The sequence below is a fragment of the Mya arenaria genome, chromosome 2, assembly GCF_026914265.1.
Source record: "Mya arenaria isolate MELC-2E11 chromosome 2, ASM2691426v1".
Taxonomy (NCBI): domain Eukaryota; kingdom Metazoa; phylum Mollusca; class Bivalvia; order Myida; family Myidae; genus Mya; species Mya arenaria.
The window spans coordinates 59,636,938-59,660,035 of NC_069123.1; the positions used below are offsets into that span (position 1 = coordinate 59,636,938).

The window sequence follows — 23,098 nt, forward strand, 5'->3', positions numbered from 1 at the left end:
CGCTTTGTATTATTTCTAAGTACATATAGAGCCTCAAGACCTTTCCCTGCTATGGATTCTTGGTTTAAAACAAAAGACCCGGTAAAGTTAAAAACTGTTTCCAGGTACCTAATTCATCAGCTGTTTCAAGATATTTATAAGGTACCTTTTGCGAAATACCATTATCTTTGTCTGTTCTATATTAACTTCAAGAGTCCCCATTTCAAAAAATAAACCTGCAACAAATTTAAGCTATTTTGTAATTCATCAACAGTATTGCCAACAAATACCATAAAGCTCAATATCATCATTATGCAATTGGGCTGGAATACAGAACACTGCATAAATAAAATACTGCATCATTGGACAAAATCTTACTTTGAACACAAAAGATGTTTGTTTGCCATTTCTACTGTACAAAAATACACTGTAGTAGATATTCTAAAATAATTAAGAGTCTCGACGTAACCATCTTAGTGTTTGGCGCGAATGTCTTTAACTAGCAAGCGCGCATGCGCGATCGACTGAAATAACCAATTAATGATTAATGGAATGTTGGCTGACGTTTCGGTCAGAAGCTTTCTAAATGATCAAACCAGATTTCGTCCGGTGATTCCATTGGCGGAGACAACGACGTAATCACTAAGTGAACTTCATGGACTTATTTGCTTTAATATTTTTCTGCTGAACTAGCCACCAGTTTTGAATGAAAAGTTTTGATCTCTCATTTAAAAAAAAACAAGCTGAAAAGCATTGGCTACTTTTAACAAATAACAGGATCCTAAAGTTGTTTTTGAAATTTGAATGGTTTCAATAAATATCAAACATTCTGGTGATTTGGTGGCATATGCTTTGTATGTATTCATAGCTGGCTTTGTTTCGACAGCAGGTACAACCGTACGGCCCGGAGCTGCCCGAGCACAAAACCACGCGGAAGGAAACGCGTCGCGTTATATCGTGGGTGGAGATCCAACCTACCAAGGGGAGTTTCCGCATCATGTGGCGATATTACTAGACGACGAATTCGTATGTGGAGGAACAATTCTTGACGAGTTTCATGTTCTCACCACTGCATACTGCCTCTTCCCGAATGGACTTGCGTAATAATAGTTTCATCGTCAACTTTCTTTAACACTATATATTTATATTTTATTTTTTATTATGTTACATGTTTTCGCTGGCTGTTTATCGGCTCAAAACTAAGGTTTGAATAAGTTGCCGGAGCGGTTATCTGTCCGTCTGTCAATACATGTACATTTTTGTATGTTGATGATATTAGATGCCTCTCTGCGATGTAGGTCAGATTGATCATAAACGTGGTCTAAAAAACAGTCTTCTGCTTGCAGTGCATGCATGTACGTGCCAATAACATTCGCACATGCGTATGTTTTGTTAGTCAGTAATTGCATATACGATAAGAGCTACCATACCCCTATTGACATATTTATTGCACTAACATTATGGAACGAAATTGGATATGAAACATACGCAGGCATTTTCCTCTCGCTTTAAGACTAAACCCTTATATCTAATTTCATTGTATAGTTCAGTGCAATGATGGTGGCATATTATTGCCGTTAGATAACCTATTCACGTTCGCAAACTGTTTCGTTTTTTTGTGTTACTCAAACGATATATAGAAGATGAATACCACTTTGTCATAATATGGCGATAACTATGTGACTTATTGAGTTGCATAATCGCAACTTGGCACCTTCAAGCCTGTTTTAGCTGTAACGGCAGTAATATGCCACCATACGGAATAGATGAGTACATAGATATTGATAAAAAGAACGTATCTGCGTACGCATGCCATTTTGCATGCATGTCGCAAGGACCACAGTGGCTTGATGACAAAGGATCATTAAAGTCATAATAATTCAGTTCAACTTGCCAAAATTATATTTTACTCATACTTGAACATGAGCCTTTGTCATCAAGCCACTGTGGCAAGGACGCTAATTCTACCAGCATTAAAAGGCACACGTGCCAGTGTTGGAAGTGTTGTAAAAGTCGTGAAGATCGTTATCACTAGAAATGTTTAAATGGAGGTTCTGTCCAGAAAATTATTAATGAATGTTGTGCTTCATACTCGTACTGTCAATCTTCTCATTTTTCTCTGTCCATAAAAAATATGTTTAATTGAAATTTTCGTATTGTAAACAAATGCATCTCAGAAAATGTTCATAACCACTGATTTTGCTTGTATAAATACGTACGTAAATACGCATGAACCTGACCGCATGCCATGGATGGTAAATGGTATTTGCTACGACAAAGAACCAAAGAGTATACTTAAGACTCCGTGGCTATGTTAATCCCCGTGTTTCAGCAATGGTGTATACAAGGTGTTTGCCGGCGTATGGCGCCCTGATCAACCAGATCCTGTTGCTCAACAATGGACCGTTGAAGATTACGTTGTGGTAACGTGTTAATATAATTATTGTCATATATGCATTATGTCTCATGTTTTCTGGGATGGTGGAGAACATTTTACCAAATGATTATTTGGTCAAGAGTCCACCATGCAACAAAGAGTCTTTGTGTTTGAGCTCTACTATCAAATATACCTCGATAATGGTTTCTACCAAGAGAACCGGCTCGACAACGATTCATAACAATATAACTACATATCTATGAAAAATACCACGACAAACGACATCATTTCTTACAAATCTGCGAGAAATACAGTTCGGTGTGATATTCGTAAATAATGAAAATTGATTTTTAATATGAAGTTTTCATAGTTTATTCATATACATTATACACAGCGTTATTATTCGTTTTACAGCACTCTCAGTTTGATGTGAATGACTATGCATCGCCAGATATTGCCGTTCTACGAATTGGCTACGGCTTCACTTTCAACAAGTACGTGGGACCAGCGGCAATACCAAGAAGTAAGAGTGTGATATATGTGATACTAGTATATCTGTGTTGCACGTGTACTCATTTCGTGATTGTCATAGGAGTTCCGAATGCCTTTTCTCTTCCATCACTATTTTTGCATTCGCGTTGGACCAAAATAATTGATAGCTTATTTGTTTGGCACATAAACAATATTATGCATACACCGGAAAAGCAAAATCTTACTGTGTATTGTCTTACAACAGGTGAGCATTAGTTAGATAATCCTGAACATAAATGTAGCTTTTGATTATAATTGAATAAATCAGTATTATTTATAGTGTCTACCACGTGTATGTTTCAGCACGGGAAGAGGAGCAAAAAGTGCGAAATATCGGCGACTGCGCTGTTGTCGGTTATGGCCGCACCAATGAGGGTTTGAGTTTTCAGTATTTCTTAGAAAGATGTCCATGATACTAACGGATCGAATGAGGGCTTTTCGTGGGCTTTTAATGTTTAAAATGGGAGAAAATTAGCAATATAATCGCACAGTGCTATTTATTGTTAATTAATTCTTCCAACATCCAAATTATAATGTTTATGTGACCTTAGCTCATAACAGCTTACTGAACCTGGTTAAAACCTTATGCAATTTAGCTCCACTTTATCAACGAGCGGGCGGATGATCACGAATTTCAAATACATACGTAATCAAATTAAAAATTGAACTTTCAATTGATCAGACTGACCAATAAAGATCTTAGTTTCGAAATAAATGGTATAACTATAGAGATATAGTAATTGAAAAAAGCGATCGACCGATATGTTCATTGACAAGATGGCTGGCTTCCTTATATAGCAAAGTAATGAAAGTATGACAATAAAGCAAAAAAAATCGGCTCAGATATTTATTGAAACGGTCCGGAAGTTATTTAAGATGGTTTAGACTTGGACTGAATGACATTGTCTTCATTTGAATAGCTTTTAAAAAATATTATTTTCTATTTTCATACCAGATTTATATTTTCAACATTTCTTAATGAATATGAACAATTGTTTTGTGTCCAGTTTAGAATATGTATTGCGGCCATGGATTGCCAAAGCTTTACAGATTCTCTCTGCTAGTGAACAGGTAGAGGGCTGTTGTTTTAAGTGTTTTAAATTGGTACTGTTAACATTGTTTTTCAAGCACAACAGTGGACAGAAAGTCTTTTTTTCAGCGTGATAATGCATGCATAGAGCTTTTGTCACGCTGGTTTTCTCCATAATCTTGAATATCACGGCGTGTTTCCAGCAAAAGAAAAGTACCCGAACAAACTACGAAAGATCGAAGGACTATTTCTTCGTAACTTCAAAACATGTAACTCGGCACTAAGAAAGTCAGGAGCAGGCGGGATGTCCAGAACCCAGATGTGCTCGATCAACCCGCCCAAAAACGTGTGTGTGGTGAGTACTTTAACATACATATATCATTAATTTTCCTGAAATAAACATATTTAGGGATCTCTCTAGCCTTCGAAGTAGACGTTCCAAAATCTTGACCGTCGAGAACAAAATACACACGTGCATGTAATACATAAACTGAAGTGGAGGTCGTAATACTGTCCGTCTAAAAAAAATCTTTAAAAAAAAGATATACAAAGTAGATGGAATTATGTTTTCGGAAGGAAACTATCCCGCAAAATAACACATATCTATTTATATAGTTTTATTAGATATATGTGCATTCTCCTCGATGATGAGATTAAGCAGTAAAATAACAAGAACTGTTGTAGGACAGCACGCAGCACTGAATACAATAATGATGTAGCATGTGCCTGCTAAAGCAATAAAAAAGGTCAACAAGAAGCGCCACGATGTGACCAAACTAGATTTTCAATGATTGACAGAACTTCAGGCTTTGTAGTGAGACTCAGTATCAGCTGTTTTTCCCCTATTTTTAATAACATTGACCATGACATTGGCCCTAGGCGCCCCAAACACAATCACATGAAAGTCCTCCATAAACTCTTCCTAAATATATAGTTTGGTGACAATATGTTAACCCTAACTTAAGTTACGTTTTTAATAACAGTGACCTTGACCCTAGAGGCCCCAAACGCAATCCCATTAAAGATCTCCATAAACTCTTCATATACACCGAGATTGGTCGCAATATGTAGACCCTACCTTACGTTATTCAATACCAACTTTTTTCTATTTATAGTAACAATAACCTTGACCTTGATCATAGTGGCCCCAAACGCAATTCCGTGAAAGGTTTCTTTAAACTCTTCTTATATACCAAGATTGGTCACTATATATATGTCAAACCAAATAAAAGTTATTCGATACCATAGAATGCCAACCTGCCTTTACCAGAGTTTATAGGTTGAACCAAATTCATGTTTGTTCGCGATGGAATAAAGTTCTTTTTTGGCGTGGCTGTATAACATTGGTTATGGACCAATCAAATGTTGTGAATAAAAATAAATATTAACCCATGAAGTAACTTCATCTATAGGGTGACGGAGGAGGAGCGTTGGTGTGCCGGAAACCAAACACGGGGGACCAATTGGTGGTGGGAGTAACTTCGTTCATCCTCTCACCATGCAGGACCACCGGCACCGCCTACTATATGCGCGCCTACCGTTTCAGGCAATTTATACAGAGGGCGATTGCAAAGATGGACAACAGGGCCTAATCTTCACCATGTTTTGTAAGGGTGCCTGCGATTGCACTTATTACTATAAAATAAAATACTGATTAGTTTGAGATGGTTTGTTTGCATGTCCTTATGTTTTAAACACCTATTTTTCAATACTGTTGAGCAAAATTTCATCAGATAAGTCAGCACTGAAGTTCAGCAGTAAAGCAATATATCACACAACCCCTTATCAGGATGATTCAAAGTAGTATACAACAAAATTCACTGCAGAGATATTGTATAATGGCTTCAATGTGATCTACATATGTACATTGTTCACCTGGCATGATTCATATTCAAGTTAGAACTGAAATTTTAAACGACCACTTATCTACTATAGTTCACATGATAAGTAGTATAATTTATTCACATCTTATAAAAAAATATTTAGAATAAAAATCTTATTTACTATAACCTTACAGCCCATTAGTTACATATAACATAAAGATGATCATTTTATAAACGTTTCCGTTATAACAACTTTCGAAATCAATTATAATGTAAAATGTAACACAATAGAATTATAACACATTTGCTTATAATGCGGAAGAGTAAAGTTTGTCGAGAAAAAGTGTCAAGATTCACCATGAACAAGAAAAACCAATCCATTCATATATTTTATCCCTGCATGCATTTCAAGTATTACTTCAAAAATATAAAACACTACTTATGTTATGCTCAAGTCTAAGGTACGGTGTATGACGGCATCAGTTTTGGTAATAGCCAACAAGAATAGTTTTCTGTATGCTGATTGGACGCTGCTTACTGTCAAAATTAAGTTTGTCACGAACGGATGAAAACTTGAATGCTATACATGCTTAGTTTACACATTTGTATGTCCAGTAAAAGTGTTTTCTGTAAAAAACAATATGCACGGAAACAAAAAAAAAAGAATGTCCAGAAAATATCCAGACTCGAATGTGTGACTATTCAAAGAGTATCAGTCGTAGATTCGACTGTAGGGGAGTCGTGTAGGCTTGGGCTGTCATACCACTATGCTAAAATAGCATAGCATACGAGATATACGAATAAGTCAACACCTAATTAAATATCATTTAAAATTGACCACAACCAACAAGATCAATGACTGAAAGTGTTTTTTTTTTCGTATACCAAGTCTGTACTTGCTTATGTTGTTTTGTTAATTAAAACAATATTAACAATAGATTATGTCTTAATCTTGTCAAATGAACGTGTTATTATGTCAGGGTGTTGTACGTGGTAACTTTTCCTTATAACAACACGTTAATTTGGCCTGATAGCATATCTTGTGGACAAGAAAGCATGTGTTTTGCATATAATTTCACGCTTATTTGACAAGTTTAGTTTTAAACGTGTTATAAAAAAGAACTTTTTTGCATTTTTTTTATAAAAAGTCTGTCTGTAGAAAAAAAGGCGATATTTATTGTTGCATCGGCGCATCTTTTTCCTTGAAACTATAAAGGTTAAACTATAAAAAGTACTGTTAAAAAAGATAGTGCGATACCTTAGCAAACAAATATCGTGTTGTTTCTTTTTAATTTTCAAATGCAGAAAAGGCGTGGGGCAGGATCGCGATGGCCCTTAAAAGATTTCGAACAAAATCGGTAAGCGACACCTCGTCTCATTAATTGCACAAAGAAAACGCGACACTTGTTTGTTTCAATTCCGCAGTTTTATTTCAAATTCGTAGTACTTTGTTAAGGACCTCTATTGTATTTGAATAAGAAATTCGATAAAAAAGGGTTCTAGGTGTCTTTAAATCATATTACATCTTTTATGCACATTGTTTTCATTATCACGGACTGTCACTTGGTATGTTTTCAACAACAACATAAAGTATGTTTTAACATTATAAGAATAAAATGGACAATACATCGGCTGAACAGTTTGACATAATACCATGTCCGTTAGACATCATTCACATGTTGCTAAGACATGTTAACTTGTGAACTAGTAAGGCATTATAACACGTCAGTCTGACAAAGTTACTTGTCTGTTAGACATAATACACCAGTCAATTGTTACCACGGCCCACAGGCTACCTTTCGGGGTGGCCACGCAGTGCCGAGTGAATGGGTTTTGTCTTCGCGCCAGATATAGCGGGGAATGGGCCTTACCTATGGTCCCTGGGGTGCGGGGGCAATTGGCGGGGATTTTACCATCAGTTTGTCTACGCAGGGCGGAGATTTTTCACCCGGACTTGGTTGACCGTAAGTCAAAGTCCCCGAGGGGGGGGGGGGGGGGCACGGTCGGTTCCATATGGAAATATATTTATGAGACAACTAAGTGTGACCTTTACCTTGAAAGTACATGTCTGCACTTCAGCAGATAGAGGGAACAAATATGTTTGACGAGTTATTTGAAAAATGATTCCATTATTACATATTATGGGTTATGATATGGCTACGACTATCTGACTTTGACCCATGTGTGCGGCTTATAACCTGCATATGAGTGCGGTAAGATAATGACTTACTGGTATTGCCAATTTCGTTCGAAAACATGGATTCTAGATCTACATAATAATAATTAGTATATCAATCCCTGAATCGGTTGAGACACGAACTAGAGACAGACAGTCACACATTCAAAGCAACAGCCATTATGCTCTCCGATAAACATTTTAATTTAAGTTATTTATTGGATAAAAATGTCTACGTCTCTGTAAAGGGTTCGACAGTACAGGAAGATAGATAGATAGATAGATAAAATATCTACTACGTTGCACAAAATAACTTAAACTGATATTGATCAGTCACCATCTCTAATAAAATTGCGCGTACTGTTATCCTTAGTTGATTACGAACATTACCGATATCATCTTCGGCTGGGCCCGTCGATAAATATGGCGGGAAAGATTGTCAGACGGGATGCTGATTCTGAGCAGTACCAGCCATGTCCAAGAGTATTCACGATTTACGCAGACAATCGACCCTACCGTCATATTTGGTGACTGGAAACAGTTGAGTACATTGTTTAATTTTAGTCAAAGTAATGCTTATTTGCAACATAAGGTTTGTTACATTTGTTCAGACTTTTTTTTTAAATAATTACAATTTTCTAAACTTTATTTATATAGTGAGCAACTATTTGGTTCAGTACACAGTCATTTCAGTGGATATTACTGTGTCTGTTTGGCATGTGAAGTTAATTTGTTCTAAAAATAATTACATTTTCTTATTGTAATGATTTTTAGATTATGGCCAATATGGGCAAAGTCCCTTCCCTGTGAACTCTTATTTAAAAATATGGTACTCATTTTTTCTTACAGTTCATCAAGAAAAACCTCCATTCTGGGCAAAAAGTTGTCCCTAAACCAATACATTTTTAGGGGGGTCTGGGGTACTCCCCAATGAAATCTATAACAATTTCTAGTAAGAAATGATGTATTTGAGTGTTATTGCTTTCTTTCTCCAATGTTGATATAAAGTTAATTTGGATGAAAAAGATGCTGCTGCTGCTGTTGCTGTTGCTGCTGATGATGATCATGACTTGGCATGTTAAATAGATGTCAGTTTTTGTTTTAATGAAAATCATCAACAGTTCAATGGTTAGCCTGGCATATTCCTTAATATTCTTGGGATTTTCTTTACATACCTCAGCATCTTTAAGCCTTAGGTTATAATAGTAACTGCTGGCATATTTGGGTAATTGATTAAAAAATAAAAAGGGCTTCTTGTTATATGTTTGCATGTATAAAATCAATTAATTACATGGTGTTTTGTATAAATTAAACAGAAATGGTTAAGAATTCATACTTTGCTGTGATTAGGGCACAACTACCAATAGGTGTCTTGGTTATTATTACCTACTCAATAATTCATTTCTTGACAGGTTTGGGGAATCTATGAATGTCATTTCTCTTAAGCACAAAACCTGTTAGTTCAATCAATTATTCATATATAACTGATATTGCTTCTTTTTTCTGGCCATTATTGTGTAACTTATAATAATTTTATGCATTGTAGGGAATATAGGCCTAAGAAACCCCAAGGCTGAGCCTGAAATGCATAAAAATCATATGCTTGAAAAGCTCTATAATTTTTATATGAAGGTGTGATATGTACAGCCTTCGATCACATCCCTTATTGAATTGGCTTGTAAACATTTCCAGGAAATATGTAACTATTTTTCTTTACTATTCCAGAAAAAGCTCTGATAAATCCTTAAATTTGATATTTCCTGGACCCTTACATAACGGGCGTGTCTGTGTTTGTTATAACAGAGTTTTTAAAGAGATTAGCACAGAACCCAAGTTTTAAAACAAATATACCTAAATGGAGCAATATTTGGACGTTTTATTAAAGATTTATTCCACTTAAAAATTAAACTGAATTTATAATTTTTGTTTAAAAAAATAAAGCAGTGTTTTGGATTCCAAGGATGAGGAAGTGATGTACCCTAAAATGTTATTTGCTTGCCACCTTTTATTTCATGAATGCTCTTAAAGTGTGAAACAGAATCAGCCTTATGTTTTCTTTCATTATATTCAGCCAAACATAAATTATTTATGTGTTAACCTTATAAAACATAAATACCGGGCGAGTATATTTATTAACACACAATACAAGTAATAAACATCACTCTCTCAATGGTTTCATGACCACTTCATGTGTCCATGCACTTAAACATAGCATCAGGAAAATAAAAAAATCACTTTGCACAAAGCGAGTGCTGTAAATGTTCATGAAACCGCCTCATTCACTCTGTACAACATTGTCATCCTCTCCCAACATTCAGAACGACATAAAATCACTGATCTGAAAAATATAAAACGTTATGAATATGTTCAAAATTCAACAATATCTAGACATTAGATGATTCATATACAACCATACAAAATCTTATTGTACGTGTATGTACATATATGCGTATGTGAATGGTTATGTCAAAGCAGGAAATATCAAGGGTGAGTGGGTGGGAAGAACTACCAATTTTCTCTTGTCTACTGCCACGTATAACTTCGACTAATGAATGCATGAGTATAAACGGCTTTTATACTAGCCGTTTACTTATGTAAGCTCACTGACCATTACCATATTTCGCAATAGTTGGAACGACCTTGACCATGACCACCATATATGGTAATAATTGTAAATATGTTTTATTCCGAACCAAAATAAATAAATAAATATATATATATATATATATATATATATATATATATATATATATATATATATATATATATATATATATATATATATATATAATATTATACGCACTTTACTGAAAATAGTGCAGGAAGAAATGATTTTGTTAGCCAATTCATAATTAATTACTTCATACATTACAAGATAAAAAAAAAAAAGAAGAATATATTTGTTTTCTTTTTAAAACAACTATTATGATTAAAACAATCGCCATTAAGTTAACAACTGTAAATTATATATTTTATAAGCTTGCCTGTAATATTCAGAATTAAAATCCCACAAATATCTTGTATGTATTTTTCAGATGCTATTGAAGTTGAGCAGTCTGACTTGCGATGGAGACGGAGCAGCCATGCAGCAATTGCAGCCATGTTGCCGAGTCATGGGGCTATCCACTCTGACCCCGGTTTCACTGTGTCCCGTGCTCTGGGCGAACCCCACAGAAGAAAAAGTGTCATAGCTCAGAGAAGGAAATCAGCAGCATTGATCAGAGGTTTACAAGAACATCTATTTTTGCTTTAAGGGTGTTTTAAAAGTGCTTTCTTTCAGCTTGTGAACAGATGAATTCTACATAGATTTCATTAAGTAACTATTTCAAAAGTAATGTTATAGATTTTGAAAATCCAGTTTCATTCATCAATTTTTCTAAATATTTAAATACTAAAATTATAACAATATTTTACAGTTACCTTAAAATGTCATTAAGGTAGGTTGTTACAGTTGTCATCTAGTAAAACGCATTAGGGCTGATTGTTCAGGCATTTGTCAAAGTTTACAAAATTAATTACATATTCATTGTTTACTTTTAACTGTGAAATATTGTATGATTTGTTTGAATTTTTTTTTTGTCTTAAATCTTGTTAGAAATATTGCAAATCACATTAGGCCATAAAAGCTAGTCAAGTTTAAAAGTTAACAACAATGATATCTCGGCTCCAAATCTCTTCATAGGTTTCCTTCCATATATTATTCCCTGTTCAATCCCAGGTGCATCTAGATCTAGCAGTGTTAGTGCTAGTCTTGGAGCGACTGAAAGGCGTCTTATGCGAGGAATGAGCACAGTAGACCAGTGGCTGTTGATGATGGAGGATAGGAAACAAGCCTTGGAGCTCATCCGGAGTATGACTTCCACCTTACAGGTCAAGAGAAAGTACAGGTGGGTTTGGTCTTGTGTCTCCCTGGCTGCCTAGCTGGTTCACTGTTGGGAAAAATTGGTAATTTATTTACTGAGCTCATAATCAAGCTCTTCGGATCTCATCATAAAAGTTTGCCAGTACAATTCAAATAAGTCTTACTTTAACCAACAAATTCACCTACTTTTAGGTTGCCATACGTATGAAACATTCTGTGAAATATGAAAAGTCTGTGGCCGAAGCTTTAATAAAATGTTTTAAACTAAGAAAAACTCCCTGTAAAGTTCAGATTTTAGCATTTAATAACTTCAATATTTCAGTGTTTTCAATTTCTTAATAAGGATTGCTCACAGACGGAGAGGGTTAATTAAATTCATCAAGGTAATTATTGGTATTTTAGCAATTAAATTTCTTTGTTTTCTCCATCCGCAATAGCAGCTTCTTCCTTTTCCAGTAACATGTTCATTAAATGTCACATCTGTTGAAATGGACAAATGGGGAAAGACCATGATGACAACTTATTTTAGAAGTTTTATTATGTCTCCTCTTTGATGAAATTTGAGACTACTGGAAATGATTGAATGAATATGAAGTTGCACAGTGCCAGAATTATATCCTTGGACATTATTTAGCAAAGTTATCATCCCTTGTTCATTCCTATTAAAAAACACATTTACAGCAAGGCACACCACTCTTGCTTATGTCATTTTTGGAGTTGGCATCTTGTTTGAGTTACGTCCCTTGTTAACCGGAGAGGACCCCCCCCCCCCCCCCCCCCCACACACACACACGCAATTACCTGCTTTAAAACTTTATGAGAAGCTTTACTTATAAAAAAGCCTGTATTATCATGTATGTGTTCTGGTTCCTTGGTTTTTCATAGAGTTATGGAATTAAATGTAAATAAACAATTGGTTTCCTAAAATATGAAATTCAAACTATGAATTTTTATTTTTTATTTTTTTTATTTTCATTTTGTGCTCTCCGTGCCAATTTGTACCCTGTCGGGGAGCATACATCAATTCCAATGATAGCCTTGGTGCTTCAGCCCTTCTCTATGCTCTGATAGGAACTTCCTGAAAGATTTGGCATGAAGAGATGTATGTCAACTTAAGGTTATCTCTTCTAAATTACAACACTGAAGTGATTTAACACATCAATATTTAAACATTGTTTTTAATACCTCTCAATGATAACAAGTTTTGATTTATAATAATGTGGTTATCTCTGACCCTCAGTGCATGGTAGTTTTGAACATTGATATGATAATAGATTGTTACTTTGCTGCGATGCAATAAGAAATCGTCCCTAAATGTATAAATAATTTCAACCTCAGCACAACCTCAGCAAAAACAAGTCGTGTATTTTTTTGATTCCTTGTTTTGTTAAGAGAAAGAAATGTGACAATTGGAAATCAGCATTATTTTTGTAGAAATTATAGGTGCTTAAATGGTGATTTTTAATCTCTTTATCACTATTGTACCAAGATTTCTTCTATATTAGATCCTCACCAAATAGTCTTACGGTTTTTTAACATGAAAATATTTATTTCTGGCTTTTAACCAACATGTTTCATATATATTTTGCATTAGGGTTTGAACTGATAACATTGTTTTTCGGTGTCTTATGGGATCAGTTTTAGAGTGTGGCGATAACTTAATCAGTTCATTGTTAGAGTCTGATAACCAAAGCCCTCTACCAAAGGCCAGCTTTCATAACTGCCTGGACATATTGAACCAGGAAGTTGCACATTTTTTTTTACAACTGGAACGATTTATTGTACTAGACAAACATTTGATATCAGTGAAAATATTTATTAGCGTTTTAAATAAAGATAAAGAAGTGTTCTGAAGAAAAATAAAATCAATCCAATCAGTAATAGGAAGAAAATGGACAAGACAACTACTAGATAAGAAACATTAAAATTCACTCGCAGTTAAATTGTAATAGAGCAAGGTTTATTTGATAAGAAAGGAAATCATACAAGACTAAAATGAGCTAACAGGAAATGCAAGATGAATAGTCGTGACCGATCCAGACTATATGAACATACAGAAGGACATTCCTCCGTGCAAAGATGGACTGGTGGACAACAGGATGACCAAAGGCCTATCTGGACTGGTCAGTTTGATGATCAGAGACATGCAAGGGATTATTATGAAAATGAGCCTGGAGCATTTGTTAATGGTGCTCTTCAGATAGAACACCTGAATGGAAATGGACATGAGCCCAATTATCATCGTGAAGACAAATATGTGAACTCAGACTGGCACCAAGAGCAGAACGTTCCCCAATATAACAGGGGACAGAAGGATAATGGCAATCAAGACTGGTATGAAATGGATGATCTCGAAAAGAGACAGAGGGGAGATGTTGGTCAGAGGAGGAGGCCTTATTCTGATGACCATAATGGGCCAATGTATAGGAACTCTGTAGAAGCCAAATCTGCAGAGGAAGACCACTACTACAACACCCATGTTCAAGGCTTGGACAATCATGACATGCAAATGCAGAGACAAATAGACATCCATGCAAGAGAATATGATGGTGTAAGTGGAAACAGGCAAAGGGGCCAAAACAACAATGAACAAAGAGCTTCATATGATGACTATTATAATACAGAAGAGGATACATCTAATGTTAGGTATAGGAAAGGTGAAAGAAGACAAAATCTTGGAGAAAATGAGTATGACACTAGACACACACACTATCTGCCCAGGAGTGATGGATATGAAAGATCCAGAACTGAGCATACAGAGGGGATGTATGAAGCTTCTGATGATGTACAACCTCATAGAACACCTAGAAGTCGAGGCCACGGATTTGATAACCAAGGATTTGAACAGGATGAAGACTTTGAAGAAGAGAAAGAGAAGAGGGCTATCATGAGGAGAGTCAACAGATCCATGAGGTACAAGTCCTCAAAAAGGAGGAGAACAAGACGGTTTCAGGACAATGACGACCACAATAACAGGCTTTCATTTGCTGATGGCTTCAAAACCCTAATACGGAAAAAGAATTCAATTCATCATGACTCTCGTTCTCCATTTGATGGGGCTAGGAGTTCCATAATGGGAAGTGGCATATACAGCAATTCTGTTGATAGTGACTCAAAGCTTCCTAGCAACAGAAATGTTAAGAAAACAAAAAGCCTGAAGTACAGACTGCAGCATTTAAAGCGAGAAAAAGGTGAATTGAAAACAGAAGATAGAGCAGATGCACTGCGTACCATAAACAGGTACAGTAACTGAAGGAATTAAGAGAACTAGATCTTGATCTGTTAAAAAAAATGAACGAAAATCAATCAGGTTCTTTGTTCATGCAGGCCATGAAGCCAATGCATTAAACCGCATATTATTTTAGTGTAGTACAAGTACAATATTTCCTCTTGAGTATGATAATTAAATTTCTCAAAATCTCATTTTGCAGGGACCAAATTGTTTCTCATGAGTCATCTTCACTGGAAGGCTGGGAAATGAGAAAATACCAAATTGCCATGGTAACCATTTTCTCTCTGTTGCATATAGAACTTAAGAATTATTGTATTATGAATTGAAATGTGTAGAATGTTCTATTCAGAAATCTACTGCCAAATTATCAATTATGAAATGTAGACTTATGGAACTTGCATACCGATAAGAGGTGCTTCAGCTTCACCCCAGTGGTTATGTGTTGCTTCTTCATTACTAAATCAGCTAAAACCAGGGACAAAGACCCAAGAGCTGCTGGCATTGTCTGTCCATGGCTTTTAATGTCGCTTCTTCAACAAGAACCAAATCTCCTAAAACGTTTCCATGATACATTAGGTGGACTCTTAGATGACACAGGAACTATAAAGTAGTTGGGGCAGAATTACTGAAATCGGCTGCATCAATTAAAGTTGAATTAGCTACCAATTAAGCTTTTAATTAACTGCTTGAAATACATAAGGTTTGGTATAGAAAATATTTCTTAAATGTTTAATAACTCACTGATCACATGTTTGTTTACTTATTAGTAACAGTCTCAGGATATATAGAGGTGCTATTGTTGTTTGACGTGAATGTTTAAACTTGCTCCTGGCTTGTGCTTGCAGCTGTTACGACCAATGCAGGAAGTACTAGCCTCCCTTTGCTGTTGTCTGTCTCATTTCCAAGTGTTGTTTCCAGGGTTTGACACTAACTATATTTCCCAGGGATCATGTAGGGACACCACATATTAAAATCAAGTGTCTCTTCCTTAAATTAAGGGTCCCTTCAAAAGAAAATGTTCTCTGTGATAATATGGCATTATATACGCCTGCTTTACAAAGAGTTCAACATGAGATATGGTGTAAAGGGGCTCCCAAGTTTTTCAGTTTAGTATATTACAAGTGTATACATAAAGCTGCTTTAAGCATTAGATTCCTAAATATATGGATGAAATGCTACGAGTTTGAATAATGTAGTACGTAACACGGTTTCATTGTTTGTATTGGCAATTACATCATCATTTTGCTCTCAGGGTTACAATCTAGTGTATCTGCTTTTTTTACAAAATATAGAGAATTAATTATAAAATGAGGTGAATGCAGATCATCTTCTAAGGAACATTTAAAACATGAAGTTGACGAGCAAAGCCAACGTTGTGCTCTTCCAACAATATTGTTTTTATTGTTGATTTATTTCTGCTTGAACTATGGTGTCCCATAAAGACACCTGACTGGGAGGTTCTAGTGTCCCTCCATGAAATTTGATGTCCTTTGGTTTCCGGGACATCGTTAGTGTCAAATGCTGTGTCTCCCTTCATGTGTATGATATGCTTAGCTAGGATTGTTGTGTGGTACCTACATGTATGTTGATCTTTGTTGCTCTTGTTAAGTGTGTCTTTGTGCGTGGTGTTTTCCCTGATTTGTCTAACATGTGTTGCTGTAGTTATGGTGTGTAAGCCATTTATATATACACATGTAGGTCCTTATCTTTAATGTATAAAGACTTTCTAAGTTGCATGTCTTTTTTGCAATAAATACTTTTGAACAAATGCTTTATCACTCAAAGTAAGGTTTCTGTTCATACTGCAACTATTTAAATAAATTGCCTTATATGCATTGTTTCCGCTTTTTAATCTCATAGGAAATATTTTGAATTAATAGCAATGTATTATGTTAAGCTGTTTAAATTCAAATCAGAAATATGTATGCCATAATATGGTTTAAATTGCATAACTATGGCACCAAATGAAAACCAGTTAATGTCAAAATGGTACTTTGCATCGGAGACAAATAACTAAAAGTGAAATTGAAGATCCTGTCATTTTTTTGCACAATGTTGAGGTCTTGTGCAAAACTGATGTAACTATATCAATTTTATATGGAATTCAAACTGCTTTGCACTAAGACTGCATGTACAGGGATTGCATTTATCCAATGCATTTGCCACCTTTTTATAATTTTGCTTTCTTATTGGAATGGGTGTTTTCTCAAAAAAAACAGAATCAAGGAAGTTTAATGAAGTTTTGAGCCCAAATGCATATACTGGTTTTTCATTCGGAGCCATCGATAACAATTAGCTGCAAACTGACTGTACTTAAGTATTATGATAACATGTTTTCCAGTATCTTATTTATTATAGCAACTTTCTTTGAACATGTTCTTCCAGTATCATATTTATTAAGAAAATAATTGAGCAATTAATTTATTCAGCAAGAACAAAAACAAATAAAAAACAACCCATTCATATAACTTAACAATTGATGAAATTGTATTAATCGATGTTCCTTTGTATGAACATTTTCCAGCATTATATACTTTTGCTTAAACCGCCCTCAATTGTTCTTTTCAGAGTTTTTTACACTTTAAAAACTGGGTGAAGAGTTGGTTGTATCAGTTGGAGCTGTGGGCCGGAGCCTTCAAGATCATCGAGGGTAGGAGTTTAGGCTCATAGTTTTTAGCTCAACTATTCGAAGAATAAGGAGGCTGTACTACTCACCCCAGCATCTACATCAGCGTTAAGTTTTAGGGCATATGTGGAATTTAACTTATAACGTCTATACCCTTCATTCAATTGACTAAATGCTTCACTAAATTTTTAAGACTCATCTTACAATTAGCTTACATAATAACATTTCATCCTAAATACAAATAATGGCCCCTGATTGACTTAGGGACTTCATTGTATCCAGTTAAAGTCAAAGGGCAAATTAGGATTTCTACTAATTATTTCTATACCCTTTATTTAATTGACTTTACACTTCACATGTTGTTTACTTTAGTAAAAATTGATGGATAGTGATTATAGTTGTGATGGATAGTGATGAATGTTTGTGTGTCAGAAGCGTATGTGAAGAGCTATCTTTGAATTTAAAGAGTTTTTCATTAGAAGTTTTGTTTATCTTTGAAATTATTACTTTTTACTTTTTACAACAAAAATATGTAATATTTGTTGTCAAAATATTAAACACATATATATAAACAGAAAAGAAATGAAGAAAATATGGATATAAAATACAAATTTTGTACAAGAAATCCACTGTACTCAACATGTTTCACTTAGACACAGTTTTTCAACTTTGATAATAATCAGTCCTGTTTTTCTATGCAAATATAGCAAAAGTATTTCTGATTATCAATCATTATCTTCCTCCTGAACAAGTTTATAATCTTTCATTGTATGATATTGTATGATGTTCAAAGCACACAGGATGGCACATAGGTTTTTGACATTGTTTGCACTCGAATGGGGTCTGTTTTCGCTAACATCCTGCACACTCACTTTTTGCCACATTGCAAACAATGCAATTGTGCATTGGCTTCAATTTTTTGGCTCCAGGCTACGGTTTGATATGCCCGGAAAAGTAACATTCCGTCAGTCTTGCATCCATTAGTTTGCTGGGTTTCCTTCCGGGAGTTTTTGGCCGAGGTGCTTCTGGCGCTAATCGAATCAAGGCGTTGAATATACCATCTTTGAACTCCATGTGTGATTTCTTCCTTCCATCTTTGCAATACTTCTTGTACAGAATGTTAGCATTTACAATAACCAAGTCGAATAAATGGAAGAAAACTTTCTTCCACCGTTTCACACATTTTCTTAGGAAATCATAATACTGAACTATTTGGTCATTCACATCAACCCCACGGGCAAAGATAAAATGCCCGTATGGAACTCCTTTTTAATGGTCACCACATTGTAATTACCTCCCTTGTTGAAGACTGTCGTCTGTAGCATCATGGAAACCTTGTCTTGTGGCAATATTAAGAATGCTAGTTAATTATTTCTCGCTTCGAATGTCACCATAAAACAGTTTTAACGCACTATTCAAGAAATAATGGTTCACTCTCCTTAGGACTATTTAAAGACCGATTTTACTATTGATTTAATCGGAATCACTGCGCGCATATCCATGACAACCACGAATTATCTCATATCCATACGCAATTATTTTCACTTTGCACAAAAGAGTTCCAGCAAAAAACTCATTTTTACTTAATTATTTTTAACTGAGGTGGGAGAAAAAGCATCTACCATAGCCGCTCGCGTAAGAAAGGGTAAACCTCGTTTCCGCAAAACACCCGACGCTCGGGTCGGAATGAACCTATCTTACACTCTCGGCCATGGAAGAAACTCATAATCTTTATCCTAATCAAGTGTTAAAGATTTCTTTAGTTGAAGTTACCTTTAGGTTAACACAAGGTTTAATAAATAAAAAAATACCAATCACTTGTTTGGTATTTGTTCATTTAAACAAAGGTGGTCTCAATTGGTCCGAAGTTGTTCAACACGGCGCATTAATCGAAAGCTAACTCTTCAATCTTCAATATCTTACATCATATTTTTTCTAGTACTGATATTAAGTCAGGTAATGCATGTTCATGACACGGAAGGATTATAACAGCGACGAATGTAGTTTTATAATTAAACAATGTAGGAATAAGCTAGGTTTAAACCACATCATCCTGCGATTAAACAATATTTTTACATATAAAATGCATGTCGACATTGAAAACCAGTCGAGTTTAATTCGTTGATCTTGTTCAAACGCAAGTAACAAAGTTAAACGTTATACTTAACTAAAATGACAAACATTGCCTTTCATGAGTTCTGCTTACATGAACTGGTGACCAAATATGTAAGGAGCGATTTAAAAGTTCAAACGTAAATGGGTAATAAATATACAAGCTCATATAGGAAGTTGCTTTTGACATGCACCAATCGGCATTCTACAACAATTAACACAAAATGTTGATTGATTAATATTATAACACACACACACATATATATTAAGCTAAAATATCAAATGTAAGAACGGCATCAGCATAACATGAACTTTTTATTATGATATTTACAGTGAAAATGGATATATTTGTCGTGTTTTTTTGTTATGAGAATGGCACATGAGTCTTTTCCGATGATCTTTGTTGGAAGCTGTTTCGACAAATTTCATCTAGCCTTTTCCCAACGTACACCTAAAGTTTCCCTTTGTATTGCATTTCTGTCTGTGGGTGCTGTCGCTTTCTTTCTGCGTGAGGCCAGTCTTGACCTCACCTTGTGATCAAACGAATGCTCACTGAACACTTCTTCTGTTTTGTTGTATCGCTGCCATTTGTTTTGGTTAGCTGTTTAGATATCCTGCATTCATTTCGTTTAGGTTGATGAAGGGAAAGACTCTCTTATTCGTGTAATTGGTCTAAAAGATAAAAATGCATTCCATATGATATATCGAAAATTGCAAAACATCGATTAACACGTCATACAATAAAAGTATACTGATGTGCAGATTTTATCACAGATAATGGTTTAACAATTCAACTCTAAACGTGTAATACATCAATTTGTCACAGAAAACAAATCATTAATGATGGTAACCTTATAAATTTGTAAGCAGAAGATCAAAAGTATAAAAAACAGCAGTCTCGATGTGATTTTCAATGATTTTATAATTTTAGATGATGTTATAACTATGTAAAAAGAACAATGGTATAGCAAAATATCAGTTGAGTTTTATGGGAACCTATATGTTTGGCTTGAACACTAAAACTAAGTCAAAGAATCTGCAGTCCAGATGGCAACCTAAATATGGAACTGCAACCTATCTCTTCAAAAATCGGAGCTGCAACCTATCATTTTCTTTTCGTTCTTATATCTTTTAAAATCATTAAAATATTCGTTCCCAAATGCATGTGCCTGTTATGTTTAAACAAAACTTAAGTGTTTTTTGCGATTTTCCCAAATTATAACCTCATTTTCCGCTAAATCCGAGCCAAAATGATAAACGGAACTGTAACCTACCAGTCGGATTTCGTACATTTTGGAAACATTGCAGAAGTGTTCTCGAGAACGGTTAAAGTTTCAAGGAAAGCATGGCTCGAGTCGAGCGTTTTGGTGACGCCATCTTGCACTGAAACCTACCATTTGGTCACGTGGATTCCCCGTCGTGTACTTTCATACTTTCGCTTTCTACTTTCATTTTTGATTTTGTTTATTTACACTTTTTCAACTTATTTTCAGATAAACAACCATTCATTTACAACAAATAATAATAATGATAATAATAATAATAATAATAATAATAATAATAATATTATTATTAATAATAATAAATGTACTTAAGTTGCAAACATACTGACAAAGTAATAATGAAAATAATAACCTTCATATCATTGATAGTGACATATGTCCATTTTTGCATTCTGGTATGTGGTTTCCACTGCGTTGTAGCAAGCTTTTTTTTGGCATAAAGTTTCTTCTGGGTGACAAATATCTGCCACATTTCATTGTCAAAGATAATGTTAAACAAATCGATAGCTTCTGCATCCTCTGGCAACTCGCATGACAGCCTAATTTGTCCAGAAAATGGCATGACAAATGCTTTGCCATCTTCAGAGCTCCACCCATTCTCAGTGTCAACATGTAAGTCCACATTTAGACTGGCTTGTTGCATGTCAATTTCACGATTGAGTATAGCAGTTGCAAATAATTTGGTCTAAATTATCATTGTCCCAATCATTTTCATCATTAGTTCTGTCACTAAAATCAATATCCTCAAAAATTTGGTTTAAAACTTGATCATTATTCATTCTGCGTCGTTCTTTTCGGCCTTCTTGATTTTGGAAAACGGGACAAAGTAAATCCTCAAACATTACGCAATATCGGAATAATTCTCATTTCAATGGAAGATATTTTTAAATATAAGGCTTTCCCATGAAGTCACCTGTATATATAGTAAATATCTATAACAAATATTTTTGTTTACGATAAAAACGAGGCTCTCTATGGGACACCCCTTATTGCGATAATAGGTCGTGCTTGCGCTGGTATTGATATAAAGCAGGCGCCACTTGTAGTCATGCTCAACACGATATTGAGGGCTAACTGTAACAATTTTCAGTTACGTCTTTTTTTGATAAAAGTAAAGATAAAGGCTTTTACTTTTTCCTATCTCGTACAAAAATTAATTTCTCATTGCCCAGTAAAGACCTGGATTGGTCTCATTGCGGTGTTTCTAGTTATATTTTTAACCAGGTTTTCACACGGCGAAACCTGGTTATTAGAATGATGAACGTCATTGATCGGGCAAGCTGGCTACCAAACTTGGTATAAGGAAGAGTTTATGGTGACCTGTCATTGGATTGTTGGGACCCTTAAGGTCAAGCTCATTGTTACTAAAATAGAAATAAGTTGAAACTGAATAACTTAAGTTAGGGTTGATGTATTGCAACAAAACTTTGTATAGGAGAAGTTTAAAGAAGCCTTTGATTGGATTTACTTGTTGCTCCAAGAATCATGGTCAAGGTCACTGTTACTTAAAAAAGTAAATTTGTTAGTATTGAATAACTTGAGTTAGGGTTGGCATATTGTGACCAAACTTGGCCATAAGGACAAGTTTAATGAGACCTTTCATGTGATTTGTGTGGGGGCCTCAGGGTCAAGGTCACTGTGACTAAAAATAAAATATCAGTTTGGTACTGAATAACTTTAGTTAGGGTTGACATTTTGTGACCAAACTTGGTATGTAGAAAAAGTCTATGAAGGACTTGCATGAATTTGCCTTTGGGGCCCCTAGGGTCAATGTTAAGGTCACAAATACTAAAAACTGTTTGGTACTGAATAACTCTAGTTAGGGTTGACATGTTGTATGTAGAAAATGTTTATGGAGGACTTCTATGGGATTGCATTTGGGGCCCCTAGGGTCAAGGTCAAGGTCACAGTTACTGAAAATTATTAACTGTTTGATACTGAATAAATTAAGTTAGGGTTGACATATTTTGACCAAACTTGACATTTAGGCGAGTTTATTGAGTACTTCCATGGGATTGCATTTTGATCCCCTAGGGTTAAGGTCAAGATCATCGTTACTAGAAAAAG

General features: G+C 35.0%; 1 protein-coding gene across 2 annotated transcripts in view; it reads left to right on the forward strand.

Moving 5' to 3' along the window:
* The first annotated feature begins 8,381 nt into the window (after nucleotides 1–8,381).
* The window catches only part of LOC128207767 (transmembrane channel-like protein 7), a 40,116-nt gene continuing 25,399 nt past the window's right edge, over nucleotides 8,382–23,098 (forward strand). The window contains exons 1-5 of one of the 2 annotated variants that reach the window (XM_052910898.1): nucleotides 8,382–8,456; nucleotides 10,952–11,140; nucleotides 11,635–11,803; nucleotides 15,210–15,279; nucleotides 17,579–17,660. In XM_052910898.1, the coding sequence (XP_052766858.1) occupies nucleotides 8,390–8,456; nucleotides 10,952–11,140; nucleotides 11,635–11,803; nucleotides 15,210–15,279; nucleotides 17,579–17,660 (577 nt within the window). In that variant the 5' untranslated portion in view covers nucleotides 8,382–8,389. Of the gene's footprint in view, nucleotides 8,457–10,951; nucleotides 11,141–11,634; nucleotides 11,804–13,677; nucleotides 15,019–15,209; nucleotides 15,280–17,578; nucleotides 17,661–23,098 lie in introns of those variants that run through there. The other variant, XM_052910893.1, reaches the window with a different exon arrangement.